Source organism: Tinamus guttatus, unplaced genomic scaffold, assembly GCF_059628265.1.
Source record: "Tinamus guttatus ecotype Peru unplaced genomic scaffold, ASM5962826v1 Tinamus_guttatus_pri_ptg000246l, whole genome shotgun sequence".
Taxonomy (NCBI): Eukaryota; Metazoa; Chordata; class Aves; order Tinamiformes; family Tinamidae; genus Tinamus; species Tinamus guttatus.
Window position 1 is genome coordinate 6,502,838 of NW_028288780.1, and position 15,297 is coordinate 6,518,134.

Consider the following 15,297-nt stretch of genomic DNA (forward strand, 5'->3'; position numbering starts at 1 on the left):
GGTAGAGCTCATGACCAGCAATTAGGGACTTGGGTAGACCAGCAACTTGGAACAGTTTTGTTTTTTATAATATGTTGTGTTTGTAGTTGAGTTTATTTTAAAATACATTTAAAGGGAAAGGAAGGTGGTAGGTACTCATACTGGAACACTTACAGGGCTTTTTTTTGTTTGCTTGTATTTACACAGATACATGTAGACACCACACACACACATATATACTTTTTTTTAATACATATACATATAGTAGGTACATTTGTATATCACCAGAAGACTTTCCGACTAAGGAGACTTATTTTTGAGGGTTGATCACTGAACATCTGGAATTTGAACAATCCCAATTCTCAGAGCTTTTACTTGTGCAATATTTACTGTAGCACTTGAGAAGGGACAAATCACCATACTGCTCTAAATAAGCTTTGTTTGGAGGTTTAAAAGGATAAATGTTTTTCCATTCTACGCATCAGCTTCTCCTCAACACAAAAATAAGTCACAAAGAGGGACAATACTCGTGCAGTGCAGCGCACAGCAGTAGTTCTGCCAGGGCTATGTGTGAAGGATGGTTTAGCTTGAGGAAGAGATGTCCTGGCTCTTCTGAGGAAAACCAGGCAGAACAGGAGAGTGGGGCCTGCTGCTCACCCTGTGAAGCGCCAGCCTTGGAGAGTCAGGGCTGTTGTTTTGGGTATCCTGGCACAAAACCCCATGGGGCAGCATGAGGCCTGTTCAGTTGGATACTTCCTTCCACTTGCGTGGTGCTCAATTTTGTGGCACAGGCATCTTGCGGGGAGACGGGTTTAGCTTTTGCTTTGCTTGAGCTGAGTAACGCGCGAGTGGGTTCGGTGACGAGCACAGGTGAGGAGGCGCGTTGCTGCTCGGCCTCGTGAGCCGCGGCCCATGAGGTGTCGCCGCGGCCCGTGCCGGCGTGGGCACGTGAAGACAGGCTGGCGCTGGCTCCCCTCGTAGCACCGGTTCTTGGTCTCACCCTTCCCTTGCAGTCTCTCTCAGCGCTTGACTCCCAAACAAACCTTTGGCTGCCTCCATTCTTCAGCAGTGTTTCCAGTCAGGCAGGAAAACACCATCTTCCAAGCCCAGCTTTTTGACAAGCAAAATAGTGCCACACGGTCCTGCGTGCAGCTGCCTGCCATGGTAGCAGCGTATGGGTTTTGTCATTCTCGTTTTCTTTGCAACCTGCGTTTACAAGTCGCAGGGTGCAGCACTGTCCACTTTCCTGTCATTCATAGCTAAACAGCAAGGCAGCAGGACATTTTAAAGCAAACTTGTAGTTTATTCTTTATGACCTCCTCCTCTTAAAGCATGCTGTCTGTTACAGTTTCAGTGTTGCCTCACTGCAGCGGAGAAAGGCACATGTGTGCGAAAAGCCACCTGCAGGTTGTTTTATACAGGACTTGTTACTTTTCAGTTCACAAAGTTTTTCCTAGTGGAAATAAGCCTGTATGCTAACATGAATTTCTGTTTAGCAAATTGAATTTTATTGACTAGATTTTAATGTAGCATGCACTAACATAGTATCAAAATGAATAGAAAATGATAAAGTTTCACCAATTTATCTTGCCTTATGTGTCTTAGGATTTGCTCTCTGGATATTTTTGGCATTAGGCTGCTTGGTGTTGTGGCTATGCTAGGTTAGCTGTGTTAGCTTGGCTGTCATGGTGAGATCAGCAGCCCCAACAGGATTAACTGTCCCTGATCAAGAAGACCTGCACATTTATCCCCTCATCTGCACTCTCTACACCAGCTCTGTGACACTCAGGCCCATCTTGGCTTATCCCCTCCTAGTTTCAGGGGCACAAAAGCTCCCTTTAAGTGCCCTGGGAGTCTGTGGGGAGGTTTGGCACAGGGAGCAGAGCACTGAGGAGCGCATTTCCATTGACGCTACTGCTCAGCAGGTGAGCGTTTGGTGTCAGGACGCAGACGTTTCTCCAGTCCTATTCCTCTTAGTAAGCATGCTGCATTGCAAACAGTCTATTGCTCGTTCTTTTTTTATCCACTTCTTCCATGCCTACATCTGTCACAGGGAGACGATGTCTTATGGGTATTTGTGGCCTTTCAAAACTTCACCATTGGAGAAGAGATTTTGAGTGGTACTAGTGCGCTGTAATGTCTTTGAGAGCTTTGTGCTTCCCATTAGTTTTGGGAGAAATGCCCAGTAATTAAACCGTGCTTCAAGTGGATTTCAGTTTTTCATGATGAGTTGTGCAGGCTAAGACTCCTGGCCATGTGGAAACGTCAGCTACCCTTCTTCTCTACTTGCACTGTTCGTGGAAGGAACATAGGTGCATAGTGTGCAGTGCAAGGGCATTCTGTGTTCTAGCAAATCTTCCCTGGAAATTTCAAAACTGGTAATAATGCTTTCAGTCATTACTAGGCATACACTCATGTGCATCTTGCAGATACAGGCTACTGCACTTAGCTCAGAATATTGTTGGTGTTGCAGCTAGAGACGTCTGGAATAGGGAAATAATAGTAGTTTGACAGCTCATAGTTTTGGAAAGATGAGCCTAAACCTGATCTTTCTTCATCATATCATCAGTGACTTTTTTTTTCTTTTATTTTTTTTTCTTCTAGAAATTAATTCAGCCACCTTTACTGTCTTGCAGTAAGGCTTTTTACAGAAAATTGTTCAGTTGATATGCTTTATAACACCAAGCACACTGTCAGGAATTGGATCAAATAAGCAATCTACCTGTCTCACTAATTAGGTTTTCACTTGTCATTATCACTTAAAATTCCCATTATTTTGTGGGCATATATTCTTCAGAGACAGTACAATGTTGAAAAAGAATATTAGCTTTTTGGTAAGAGACAGTACTATTGATGAGACCATGTATGTTTTGTAAGATTATCATGTGTTGGTTTGGAGCCAAGGGTCATGATGGGGACTTTTTGGTCCCAGAAAAATTGATCTGTTTGCTTTCAGACAATCGTGTTTGTCTCCTGTCTAAAAGACTAATCATAGCCGCTTCCCCTCCACTCAGTGATAAAATCTCTGTTTTTCTTGCTAAGATGGACAAAATTTAAAAAGAAGAAAAATTCAAGAGTTTGCCTTCAGTAAGGCAGTAGCACATCAGAAAGCAGATATAGGTGAAAAGGGATGATGGGGTGTTAGGACTAGATCTGTGTTTCTGCAGCGAGATGCAAGCGGGAGATGGGAAGGATGGGAGACCTGGAATCATAAAGAGCAGTCAGGTTCATTAGGGCTCGGATTCCCACGAGTGAGGGAAACTAAAGAGTGGAATTGCCTCTCCCTATTGTCTTCCAGTCTCCTAATGGACAAAGGGTAACTGCTGATGCCAGCGTGCATTTCCCTGTCCTGTTTCTACTAGCCCTGCTAGTTGTTTTTCTTTCTTATCTGATGGATGAGGAATGGTTAGCAAGATGCACTGTGCTTTCAAAGCCACCAAGTAAATCCCACTGCACCTCTATATTTCACTAAAACATGGTGGCGTCATTTGATCTGGAGTCCTTTGACTGGATATTAATCCACAGTAATTCCTTAGAATATTGCTTTCTGTCCTCTGTAGTTGCCATTGCCACCGATGCTTAATTTGTTGGATGTTGCTTTTACCTGCATCTACTCTTAATTTGGTGTAGGAGTGAATGTGTAATTTTGTTGGGGGCAAGAAGGTGTTCCAAGTCCAGACATGCCAATATGTGGTTTGTGAAGTACTCCGAGTGTTCCTGGCCGGAGGAATGAGACTTGCTGTGTGGATAAGGAAGTATCAATGGATGGGAAATTACTCCCAGTTGATACTTTCCCTTCTACAGAGAGATGAGGAACAAGGGAAATGGTTTTTAAAAAACGTAACTGAAATCCTTTGGTCATGAAACAAGATCGTCCTTGCTGTATGGATGTCCCCACGGAGGCTAGGAGAAATGATGCTGGTCTGTTTTGTGTCTGAACAAGAAGTGGTTAATGGTCCTCTTGAGCATTTGAACTTTTATGAGAACTCGCAGAGGCTGGGTCTAAAAATAGCCGTGAGGAGGATGCTCTGCCTTGTCTAACAAAGCATGTTTGTGTAATGCGGCCTTCCAGGGCAAGGATGTTGCTCACTTAACCAAAGGGCCACAGTAGCGCAGATTTTGTTTCATTTTTTCCAAACTTTTTCCTGTTGGCTTCTTTTCCATGATTTAATTGCTCCCAGATGGCATTGCCAGAAAGCACTTGAGGCTGTGCTTTTCGGTGAGGAAGCTACTCGGTGTGCGTGTTTTGTTTTATTTATTTATTTGAATCAAACAGCTTCTAATTCTTCCTGGGCGCAGTTTCTGGGCTCACTCTTAAGCCTTGGAGGCTGCTTCCCCTCGGTTGATGTGGAAGAGTTGCCAAGACTGATCATCACAGCTCCTGTGCTTTATGCCTGTGGAGCCGGTGGCCAGCGACCTGCCTAATTTGTGGAGACGTGGCTGGATCCCGCGCTGTGTTTCCACAGGAAGCAGAGGGAGCTTGCACAGGCAGCGTGACCCGAGCAGCTCCCCACGGCTTGTGCTCTGCTTCCTCGGAGCCTGTGACCGGCCGCGGGACTCTGCTTGGGATCCCTGTTGACAGCGCGGGGGACTGTGCCAGGCAAGCCGAGTGGGAGGGAAGGCGGGTGTCGTTGTATGACGGTGTGGTGGTGTTGCTGCCATTTGGAACGTGTTCACATTTTGTGTTGAGGCCCTTTGCACTGATAATATGTCTGGGGAATGGAGAAGAGCACACTTCATAAAGCGGAAAAATAAACCAGATTCCATAGCTGCTTACCAGCCTTGGTCAGGATAAACCAATGAATACATGTAGAAAATGTTCTAGAAAATAAATGTGCTGTCCAGGTTATATCTCACCATTGTATCCCTTTGACATTATACCAAGAGTAGTAGTGTTAAGGTTATCAGATTTTGCCCCTGATGAAAAAGTCCACATCTATTTTAAGTATATGAAATTTTATTTTTGGTTGTTGTTTTTCTTCATTTTTTGTTTGTTTATTTTAGTTTTATTACCCATTTGGGGAAGATTATCTGCATTTTATTTGAGATAAAACAGTGAGCATAGGCACCACTAGCTATTCATAAAATATAGCCTTTCCATTGAAAAGTTGGCATCTGTTTTCCCATCAGGATTAAAAATAGCGCAGGCAAGGAATACAATGACTTAGAGACCTGTACACTATCAGCCTCTTTCAGGGGGCATTTCAAGACCAATTTTTATACATATATTTATATAAAAGAAGTTGCATTGTTTTCTCTGAAGTTTTCCCGTGATTTTATTCTTTAAAAAGAAAAGCAGCAGTTCTATTTTATACATATTAAAATCCCTTGAGAATTATTGCACTGGGGATTTTGAAGTGTGAATCACTTCCTATTGGATCAAAACTAATATTCAGATTAATCTCTGACAAATCTTCCAGTGTCCTCAAAATGTCACTTTTTGGAAGGTATTATCCAAGCAGAGAGAATATGCAATGTTTCTCTTGAGGAATTTAGGGATTATGCCACAATTAGAAAAGCAGGAGCTGCTGACTTGAGCTCAGGTCAGCTATTTGATTTATGTGCTCTTCACTTTACACATTTAGACATCCTGCTCTTTTCCAAGCATTCACTCTTGGTATAAAATTGCTGCAGTAACATAACAAAAGGTACATGTGACAACAGTGTGAAATAATTGTAACTCAGTTGCTTATAATTGCAACATTTTGAATATTCTTAAGTATGTAATAAGAGTAGAGTATGAAAATATTTTTACCGTGACAGCAAATGACACAGCGCTGTGTGCGAGTCAGTTGGAGGTGGTGAAGATGTCCTGGAGAGAGGAGCTCCAGTAGCAGAGGCTGCAGCAAATGGAGACGGGGGCTGTTTCAAGGCCGCGCTGCTCCACTGCGTAGCCGTTTCCGAAGCTCCTTTGCGCGTTGCTAACTGGGCGAGTTGAAGGTGCCTCCCATCCTAACCAGATTCAAACCTTTAATTACAGGCGCTGTAACTAACTAAGTGTTCTTGCTGTGTAGGGATATGCCTAGTGCTGATGGAATCTAATGAGTGCTTTAAGCAAACCAATACACTGATCTTGCTCCCCATCTCCATTAGAAATGCTGTCAGTAACATCACAATCTGTTCAAGGAAGATGTGAAGGAAGCTGCTTCCCTAGAGGTTTAGAATGAGGAAGAGTTATCAAGGCCTTACGCATGCGTCAAGTCTGGGTATAGAGGCACTGTTTTTACTACATATTTGATGTTGATGGGGAGCAGCAAAATGTGGGTGTTGATATGGTTAAATGAAGAGGTTGCCAAGTGCTGCCGTCCTGCCAAGGGCCATCTCTGGGGAGGTTCAAGAGCTGCTGTGGGTGGCACAGCTGTAGCGAGAAGAGAACATGTGAGCAGGCATGAAGCTTTCCCTGGGGGATGTTTGCAACAAATTATTCCTGCAGAATAGGTAATTGGCGTGTGTGATAATCGCCCAGTGCGCAGAGCACTTAAGGACATACTTAATTGCGTTGTTAAATGAGGGCGTAGGTGCAGTTGCCTTTTCATATCTGCGTGTTTGTCTTCACAAGCAGCTCAGTCTGTGGCCTGCGTGTGCTCGGGGTTCATACTGCGCTTTCCACACCGCCGCGTCCGAGCTCGTGTCGGTGCCCGGCGCATCCAGCGGTGCAGAGCGGTTTAGTTGGGGCCTCTGTGACTACTTGGGGGTTGCTCAAAAGGTCCTGCATGGACAAGGGCAGGATTCGCTCTTGTTTGCCCTTCTTCAGGCATTGGTGTCTTGGTCACTTTGGCAATCCATTTAATGTCCTGTTCACAGCACTTGTTGTGTGTTAGTGGCCTTTTTGCAGTTCTGGCAATCTCCTTGTAATTAAAATTATCCTAAATAAGAGTTAGACCTGAGGTCTGTAGGGAACTGGGATATATATTGGTTTTCCTGAATAGAGTCTTGGACCTTGTTTCTGTAGAATATTACTTTCAGATATATGGAATTACTGCTGGCAGCAATAGAACTTTCTGTTCTCTATACCAAAAGGAAAAAGAGCCACCCACCTTATGCTTCTCTTTCTAAATGAAAGAGACCGACTAAAGTATTGGAAAAGCTTGTCAGGGAGGCACAAGAAGTCTTTGAGTATGTGATTTAGTTGAGGTATGTCTTCTCTGTTACCCTTTCATGTAAATCACTGTAAACTGAAAGGAGGGACTGCAATATGAGCCATCTCCTGTATAAAACTCTGTGTGTTAATTTTTCCTGTACAACAATGCAACAAAGTCAAATTTAATGCCTTGCTCTGAGATGGCTAAAAGGAAACTATTCATCCTAGGGCACTGCTTTGTTGTTGTTCTTGGGGGAGAGGGAGTTATTTAAACTGAATGCTGCAGCGTGCTGTGAAAAGCAGTATAAAGGGAACTCAAATTCTAGGGCTTAACTGGGGAGCGTGCATCTCATTTCAAGGCTGAAGGGAAATTGCTTTTGTATTGTGCCAGGTTTCATAGTGAGTAAGGTGATTTCTTTTTTTTCCTAAAGGCGCCTGCTTTGATCAAGGAGTAGAGTGTTTCTGATAGAATCAAATCTCATGACACTTGAATTTCAAAAGAGGAGCATTGACTCCCACATAGTCTGAGTTTGGACAACGATCTATGTTTCTTGAAGGCCTTATGAGCAGTAGAAGTGAGCTGATTGCTAAGTTGTCGGAAGATGAGTAATTCAGGTTAGAAAAAGGAGCTTTTAAGTTTTCTTAATGAGCTTGTATTTTTAGCATTTGTCATGGAGAGCAGTATATGAGGAGAAACTGGCTAACCATAACTTCAATTAGTAGCTCTCTTGAGTTCCTCAGCGATCACAAAGGTTGATTTTTGAGAAGCGGCCTTTGTCCTGTTTCTTGAGCTACATTTATGAATGGGCATAGATACCTGCTTGGCTGGTGCGTGTTCCCGATGCCTTTTCCTTAAAAAGCTGCACTTGCAGCACTCGTCAATGTGTGAGAAGCTCGAACTGCTGCAAGAAAAGCCTGAAGAGGGGACATGACACCCATGGTCACCGCGCTCGCAGGCGTCCCGCGCCGTGTTCTGCGCTGTTCTCCCGTTCCCGCTGCCCGGGACGTTCCTGGGCCTTGGACCGTCACTGTCTGCAGTCTTAAATACCTGCAGATCCTTCTTTGTTTGTTTTGCCTTGTCGGTTGTGTGTTATGGCATGGCCCCACTACAAACATAATTAAGTGGTTACTTTGATTCAGTTCCAAAATTGAAATGAAATTTTCAATATAGCATTTAGGAGTGGTGTTAATCGTATTACTTTTGAAGGAATAACATGTTTCAAAGCTGTGTTTATATTTGTGCAAGCTACATGAAGTAAAAATTTCTGAATTTTGTAAGAGGACTATAATGGGTGAGGAATGTGTTTGTAAGAATACAGTGTTTGTGTCACCTTCAGCCCACACTGTTCTTGCTTCTGACACTCCAGGGACTCCTTTCTGGCTACAGCATATTGGAAGAAAGTTTTTACAAATGGGTAGGTTGGAATTATAGTCTAATAAGATGATGGGGATGAGTGCTGAATGGGCATGTGTTTGCTCAGGATTTTTAAGACATAGCTTCTCTACCTCCCTTGCATAGGAAGGGACTGGAGTCCTCCATTGGCAACTGTCCTCTATTGCCCTTTAGTCATCTGGAACGTTTAATGAAAATCTGCATCTCCTTCTTAATGCATAAAAACCATGTATCCTCTTACATATACTTTACAGAGTCATCTTGATTATGAAGGTAACATGGAGAGACATGTGAGAGTCAGAGAGAGAGATTATAAGAAGCTTGTTAAAGTCAAATGCTTTTGTTTTCTCTCTTTTTGCCTTTGGCTTATCTTGCATAATTCAGCAAACCAATGTAGTGATTCTTAATGATTCATACAGTGTAGGACCTCTCCCAAGCCTCCTGGACTGAGATTTTTTAGAAGGGAGTATATTTTACTAGCTGGCAAATATATCTGGGACTTGGGCAAATGCAATATATTTGGAGAGTTGAGAACAAACCTTAGGGCATATTGTGAAGATTAAGCCTGCTGTAGAAAGGCAGCTTGAGCAAATTGGTGTTTTGAGACATATTCTTGCCATACGAGGATTGAATGTATTGAAATCTGGAAGCAGAAAACGTTTTGCTTTGAAATGGAGCATGGCAGGCCCCTGTGTTCGTAAGCAACTTGGGCAGCTGTGCTTGTTGCAATGTGGAAAGCAACGGGAACATTGTAGGCTGGGTCATCTCCAGTTTCAAAGTTTTTAGCTCCCCCACAGCAAGCGAGAGAGACCTGCCAACGTCAGCTGAGCTTGGAGCACTGAGTTTTGGGTACACAGACACTTGTCATGCTGCCTTCTCATCCGGGCTGGAGCTCCATCAGGGAAATCGTCTGCTGACAAGGAGCAGAATCAGCCGGCGACTGCAGCGCCAGGAAAGGAGGGAGCCAGAGAAGCAGAGTTTCCAGTGAGTTTGGAAATGCATAGGAGGGGGGTGTGCAAAGGGTGCAGATGGCTGGTGCCGTCCCTACCAGCGGAGGTGTTGCAGAAGGAATTGAGGTAGCCAAGGTGCCCCTTGCAGCCTCGGTCCTGCTAAGCCCTAAGGGTTACAAGGCCATAAAACATAGTTAATTGAGGCTCCAGCAGTGCTACTAATTGAGCCAGGGCAATACACTGGGGAGCTGCATGGCTGAGATCCGGGCGCCCCCCATCCTGTGGGCTGCAGCCCCACGTGCTCCTTAAGTTAGACCCTTATTCCTCACACGTTGAAACAGGCTCAGTATACCTACCTGCCTCTGGCCCTCTGCTCGAGATTCATGTCCGAGGAAGTAATTAGACTTCATCTTGCACAATTGTCTACTTGGTATAGCCAATTTGAGAGATAAAGTAGCCCTCTCTTTCAGTTGAAGCATGTTAGTAGTTTTGTAAAGATTCAAGTAAAGTGCATTTTGGAGAAAAAAAAAGTAAAACACATGTAGCAAGTTATTTAAGAACTCTGTATCTTATTTTTCCAGTCTATATAAAGGAACTGCGGTCCACCTAGATACAGATGCTTTCACAGCTGGGAGCAGAGCATATGTGCATGTATGTATGGAGGAGGAGAGGTTCCTAAGCAGGCAGAGGAATCCTAAAGTTAAGCTTAGCTCCACATAATGCAACTCAAACACAGTGTTATGGGTGTGGAGTTTTTTTTTTTTTTTTTTTCTTCCTCAAAAGTCACTGAACAACTCAGTTTTTAGTGCTAGCAGAAATTTCACTCGCTTCTGTGCTCTGATCTCCTCCAAAATCTACTAAGTGTCTTAGCTCTCATTTCAGAGGGAGGCTTCGCTTTGAGGCTAGCTGCTTGGCTGTTTCAGTCTCCTTTTGCAATACAGTATGATGTGGTGTTTCACAATTTAAAGGTTAGAAAGGCAGAGTAGGATGTTCTGTTTTAATCTGGGAATGAGGATGAAATAGGTGAAAGGAGGATGAGCTGAAAGAAGCAGCCCAGGAAGCAAATCTGCTGTGCAGGAGGGAGGGGACGCTTGGGCTCTTCTGCTCCCTGTACACATGTGTATCTGTAAAGGTCTGATCATTAAGTTTTTTCCCCCTAATGAAATATGGTTTTGTAGTGAGTGACTTGGTTGTGCCACATGAAAATCTGAGGGGTCGGGGGAGAAAAAGGCAAATATTTGGTAAAGCGTATTGAAAGGTATGTGAACTCCCTCATCTCTGAAAGATTTTCAGCATTAAATAGTTGCGGCTTCTTGATACACTTTGTGAACTATGTGGTTTTTGTTTGGTGTTTTTTTTTTTTTACATATATATGTGTGTGTGTGTGTATATGTATTTGAATCTGGCAAGATGAATGAGCATCCAGAAAGTTTTCAATACGTAAAATAAAATGAAGATCATTGGCTTGGGGGAGAGAGGAGCAAGGGAACAGTTTTGCAATAGTATTCTTAAATACGATGGTTGTGTGATTCAAAAAGAATAGTTTTCTAGTGCCTTTGGTTAGCGAAACTAGATTGTATATTTTTCCCCTTGCCTTTTTTCCCTATGTCCAAACTTCTTCTGGGTGGGAGGTAGTGGGGATTTTCATTTGTTATGTGAGGAGGCACTGGGGTGAGGAAATGCTGTCCGAGAACAATTTTGGTCCCTGCTAGTTTATTAATTCCTTAATTGTCTGAATTCAGCCTCTACGTAGATTTTGACACAGCGGATAAAGATTAATACAGCACAAGCTATGTGGGATCCTCTGAATATTCTTTCTCACACTTAAGCGGTATTGCCACCAATAGTGCTGGCACATGTTGTAGAGAATGGACTCTTTCCCTAGGAATTAAAGTCAAGCGTGACTTTTATGTCATTTCTGTTCAATTCCATGTGCCAGTTAAGCACCACTTGAGTGTTGCACATGAGAGAGTATTGACATGGAGTAGCCTAAGGAAGGAGAAAAGAAAATGCTATTGTATCAAACTTGTTGACCCAAGAGGTGTGGGGGTTGCTCTTGATCATAGTCAGTAAGATGCCTGCAGAACACGACCTTGCCAATTTTTGCTTCAGTCTTTGCATCTTTTCTTCCATGCCTCTTTTGGCTTTGTGCAACTTTGTCACCTTTTTCACAGCTGTACAGAGGTAAAACACTTAACTTGTGAAGGAAGGTTTTTATTTCATGCATTTTCTTATTGGCCTGGGAATTTCCTTGTTACTTAAGGGGTCTCTGCTGTCATCAGGTAGATCATTAGCAACCTTCTGAGCTTAAGGTGAACGCTCACAGAGGCTGCACCTGCCTTCTAATATAACACCAAATGTTTGACAAGAGTTGCTGTGCTACTTGAAAACACGCTCTGCAATAGTTGATTATATGCAGATTTATAGTAGCAATTATTTTTAAGTAGCATTATACATCTAAGTCTAATACTAAAGGAATCTTTTTTAAAAACTTGATGAGGGATGTCATGAATCTTAATATGTCTTAAGTACTGGTTAAAAATTCCTTGATGATTATTAAATCCGACTTGCGATTAGAATCAAGTGTTAGGAGTGAAAGTCTGTGCTTGCTTGTGTTTTGTTTTGGACGTCTTTATAGCGTGCATAGGCAGCAGACTTGAGAGCTTTCCAATTTGATCAGTTTATCCCAAAAGAAGAAGAAAAAATAAGTGCTTTGAGGTGGGAGTTAGAGGTATAGAAAATATGTGATTTGATCATGGTAGCACAAGAAAACGGAAAGAAATAGAAGTAAAATCCTTATCCTACTGCTTTGGTCTACCTCAATTTAAAAAGGTATCTTGGGTGATTATCTGGGTATCTGGAGTCATCCTGTCCTATTACAGAATAGCAAGTTACTTTGTGAATTCAAATCTATAAAATGAAGTCTGTTTTAATCCCATATTCCTTAGCATGGCTGTAGCAATTGGGTCTGTTGTTGCATCTTCTACTTTGGCCCAGCATAGGGAATTCTCGCTCACTGACACAAGGTTTTATTTTGTTTGAGTCCCACTGAGTCTTGATAACGATCTTGGTACAAGCTGTCCGTCATAAAATGTCGTACTTGAATATGCTGCTCTGTTTAGATCAGCCTGTGTTATTATTCTAGTCCTTCCTGTCCAGGCTACAAGAGTTGTTGCAAGTCAAATGAGACTTGAGAATATGCCGAGAGGTTCATGTTAATTCCTGCTGAATGTAATTATGAATCATCTTTCTTCTGATGACTGCTAATAAATGAAAAACTCAGCTGAAGGAGTTACTTTTGAAATGGAAGCCAGAGTGGGCAGCTGATGTTATTCTTTCTGAACCCACTATCAGAGTGGCTTGCTTGTTATGTGTTTCATTTGAAGCAAAAATACTGTCTAATCAATTAGAATTATTTCCAACCAATATATTTTGATTTTTTTTTCCATGAATATTTGTGAGGTGAAACAAGTAGCTTCATGAAACACTTCCATTTTGGTACTACTTATTTTCAGTAATGTCTGCCAGTAAAATTAGAGGGTTTGCTGAGAAGGAGTCCTCCCTACACTACTTAAGGAAATTTACTTTTACCTAGACATGACCTGCTTTTTTATTTTCACTGATTTGATAGTATGTGGGTGCAGATGGCTAAATGAAAGTGATAAAGGTTACAGATGCCACCCCAGTTTGCTGGCTGACAATCTGTCCCTAAGTGTGTCTCTAAATTGTGTGTGAGGTTTTGGAGGGTGGTGGTGGTGGTGGTTGTTGACTTTTTTTTTTTATTTATTTGCTTGTGTTAGTAAATTCCTGATCTTGCATCGTGTCTCATCTTTCCTCCATCATAAGACAACAATAGCTTCAGGTATTGTGGGTTTTTTTTCCTAATAGGAAAAACTAGGATGTGCTCACTTCCTAAACTGTCTTGTCTTTACTCCATTTGAAATATAGATCTGTTTGCTTAGATCTGATTCAGCTTTTATTTTTCTAATTTCAAGCCTGTGAGGACAGGCTGCATGTCCTGCTTTGGGCTCAACACCTTTCCCCATGATCACTCCCTGCCTTTTCTGTGGGGCGTTCATCTTGTTTATGAGAGATGGTAGAGCTGCTTGAATTGTAAGGTTTTGTAATAGGACCTGTTTTTCTAGTTCTTCTGGTAAGTAGACTCTCTAGTACTTCTATATTAACTATAATAAGAAGCCTCTCTTAGTCTGTCTTTACGAGAAAGAAATCTGCTGTTGGTATCGTCAGTACCAGCAGATAATTTTGTAGGTTGTCACTTCAAGGACTGGTTGCTGGAAGTTGCAAATAGATACAAGCAGAAATCACTTAGCAGGGAAACTCTCTTCCTAAATCTGAAAGAAGCTTGACAATAGGAGTGTTAATGAATAACACAAAGTAGTAGAAGCTGGTAGTTTAAAAAGACAAGGTTATGTTCTGACTGTTGTTAAGTCATCACTTTAAATCAGTCTTCATAATGTAGAGAAGAAACCTTCTGTTTTCAGTGCATTTGAAATAACCAGTGTCCTACTTGTTTCTTTGCATTTATTTTTATGTTTTTACCTGAAATAACTTCTTGTTGATGGACCAGTGCTGTGTTCATTAACAAATTATTCTTTTCCTAGCAGTTTTTTTGTATGTTAATGATGCTTGCTTTCTGTCATGTTGTGTGTTTGGCCCCTAGTGTATCAGGAAGAGGAATGTTCCTAATAGCCTGTTTTGAGGCTATTAAGGAAAGGGAAAAAATATAAGGGAAATATAAGGGAAAAAATAATGTCTTTATTTTTTCTAATTTCAGGATCTACGTACAGTGTGCTGTCCATAATGCCTTCTGATTCCGAAAGCAGCAGTTCTTTGAGTAGCACTGGTGAGTAAAGTATTAATCTTAAAACAAAACAAACAAAAAAAAAGTGTGTGTTTTGAATGCTGAAAAAAAAAATAACATTATCTTCATGGAATGGAGATAGAGTTGGTTTGTAATATAACATAAAATAACTAGAGTTGAACTACAAGTAGTAGTCTTGATGTGTCTTAATTAGGAAAAGGTATAGCTACTCTGTAGTGCAACGTTGAAGATTTTCATAGCATCTGTTAGGCAATAGCCTAATATTAGACCTATATAAAATGCCTATTACTGCTTATATATTTGCGTATGTGTTTACTTGTAAATTCTAGTGAGATTTTAAAGCATTGTAAAAAAAAAAAAAAAAAAAAAAAAGCCAAGGTCATACAGACTTGTATTTTTTTGGATGCCTGGAGTCGCTCGGCTTTCTCAGTTTTTAAATCCACTTGGGAAAGACAGAAGCTGTGTGGACAAAAAAAAGGCAGATGACCTTGGAATAGCCATATTTTCTGTCAGTTTGTGTGCTCTTTACTTAGAGGTGCATCTAAAATTCTATAAAAAGTGCTTAGTTTTAGGTAGAGAATGTAGGCTCTTGCATATTTAAAGATCCAGTGTTGTGTCAGGCATCTGTCGATGACCCTGACAGCATGAGGGAAGTCAGTTGTCTGTTAAAGGAGGTGTTGTACTCATCGGGTTGAACTTTTAACTCCAGCATGCAGGAACAGGATTTCAGGCTTGACTAAACTACTACTGAAAAAAGGTGAAGTTGTGACATGTTAGTTTGGTTTTTACCAAGGTTACCCTTGTAGATCACTACCGGAAAGAAGCTTGTTATGATTAAATTGATGGAAACAGGAGGAAGAAGGCTTTTCCATTTGGCGACAGCCAGACTCAAAAAGGGGACCTTTCAAAGATAAGATCATTCAAGGCAGAGTGCAGCAAGACCAGAGTGGAATCATGAGATGAAGTGCGCCTGAGATGTGAAGCTGAAGCAAGTGGTCCTCTCTTAGTCCCTTATCCTCAATTTTAAAACAGGTCAAGTTTTTGCAATTTT

The 15,297-nt window shown here is 41.8% G+C and overlaps 1 protein-coding gene across 1 annotated transcript in view; it reads left to right on the plus strand.

Moving 5' to 3' along the window:
• Nucleotides 1-15,297, plus strand: part of DLG5 (discs large MAGUK scaffold protein 5) — a 95,483-nt gene that overhangs the window by 19,259 nt on the left and 60,927 nt on the right. The window contains 1 exon segment of the mRNA XM_088526446.1: nucleotides 14,199-14,267. Coding sequence (XP_088382572.1) covers nucleotides 14,199-14,267 — 69 coding nt within the window.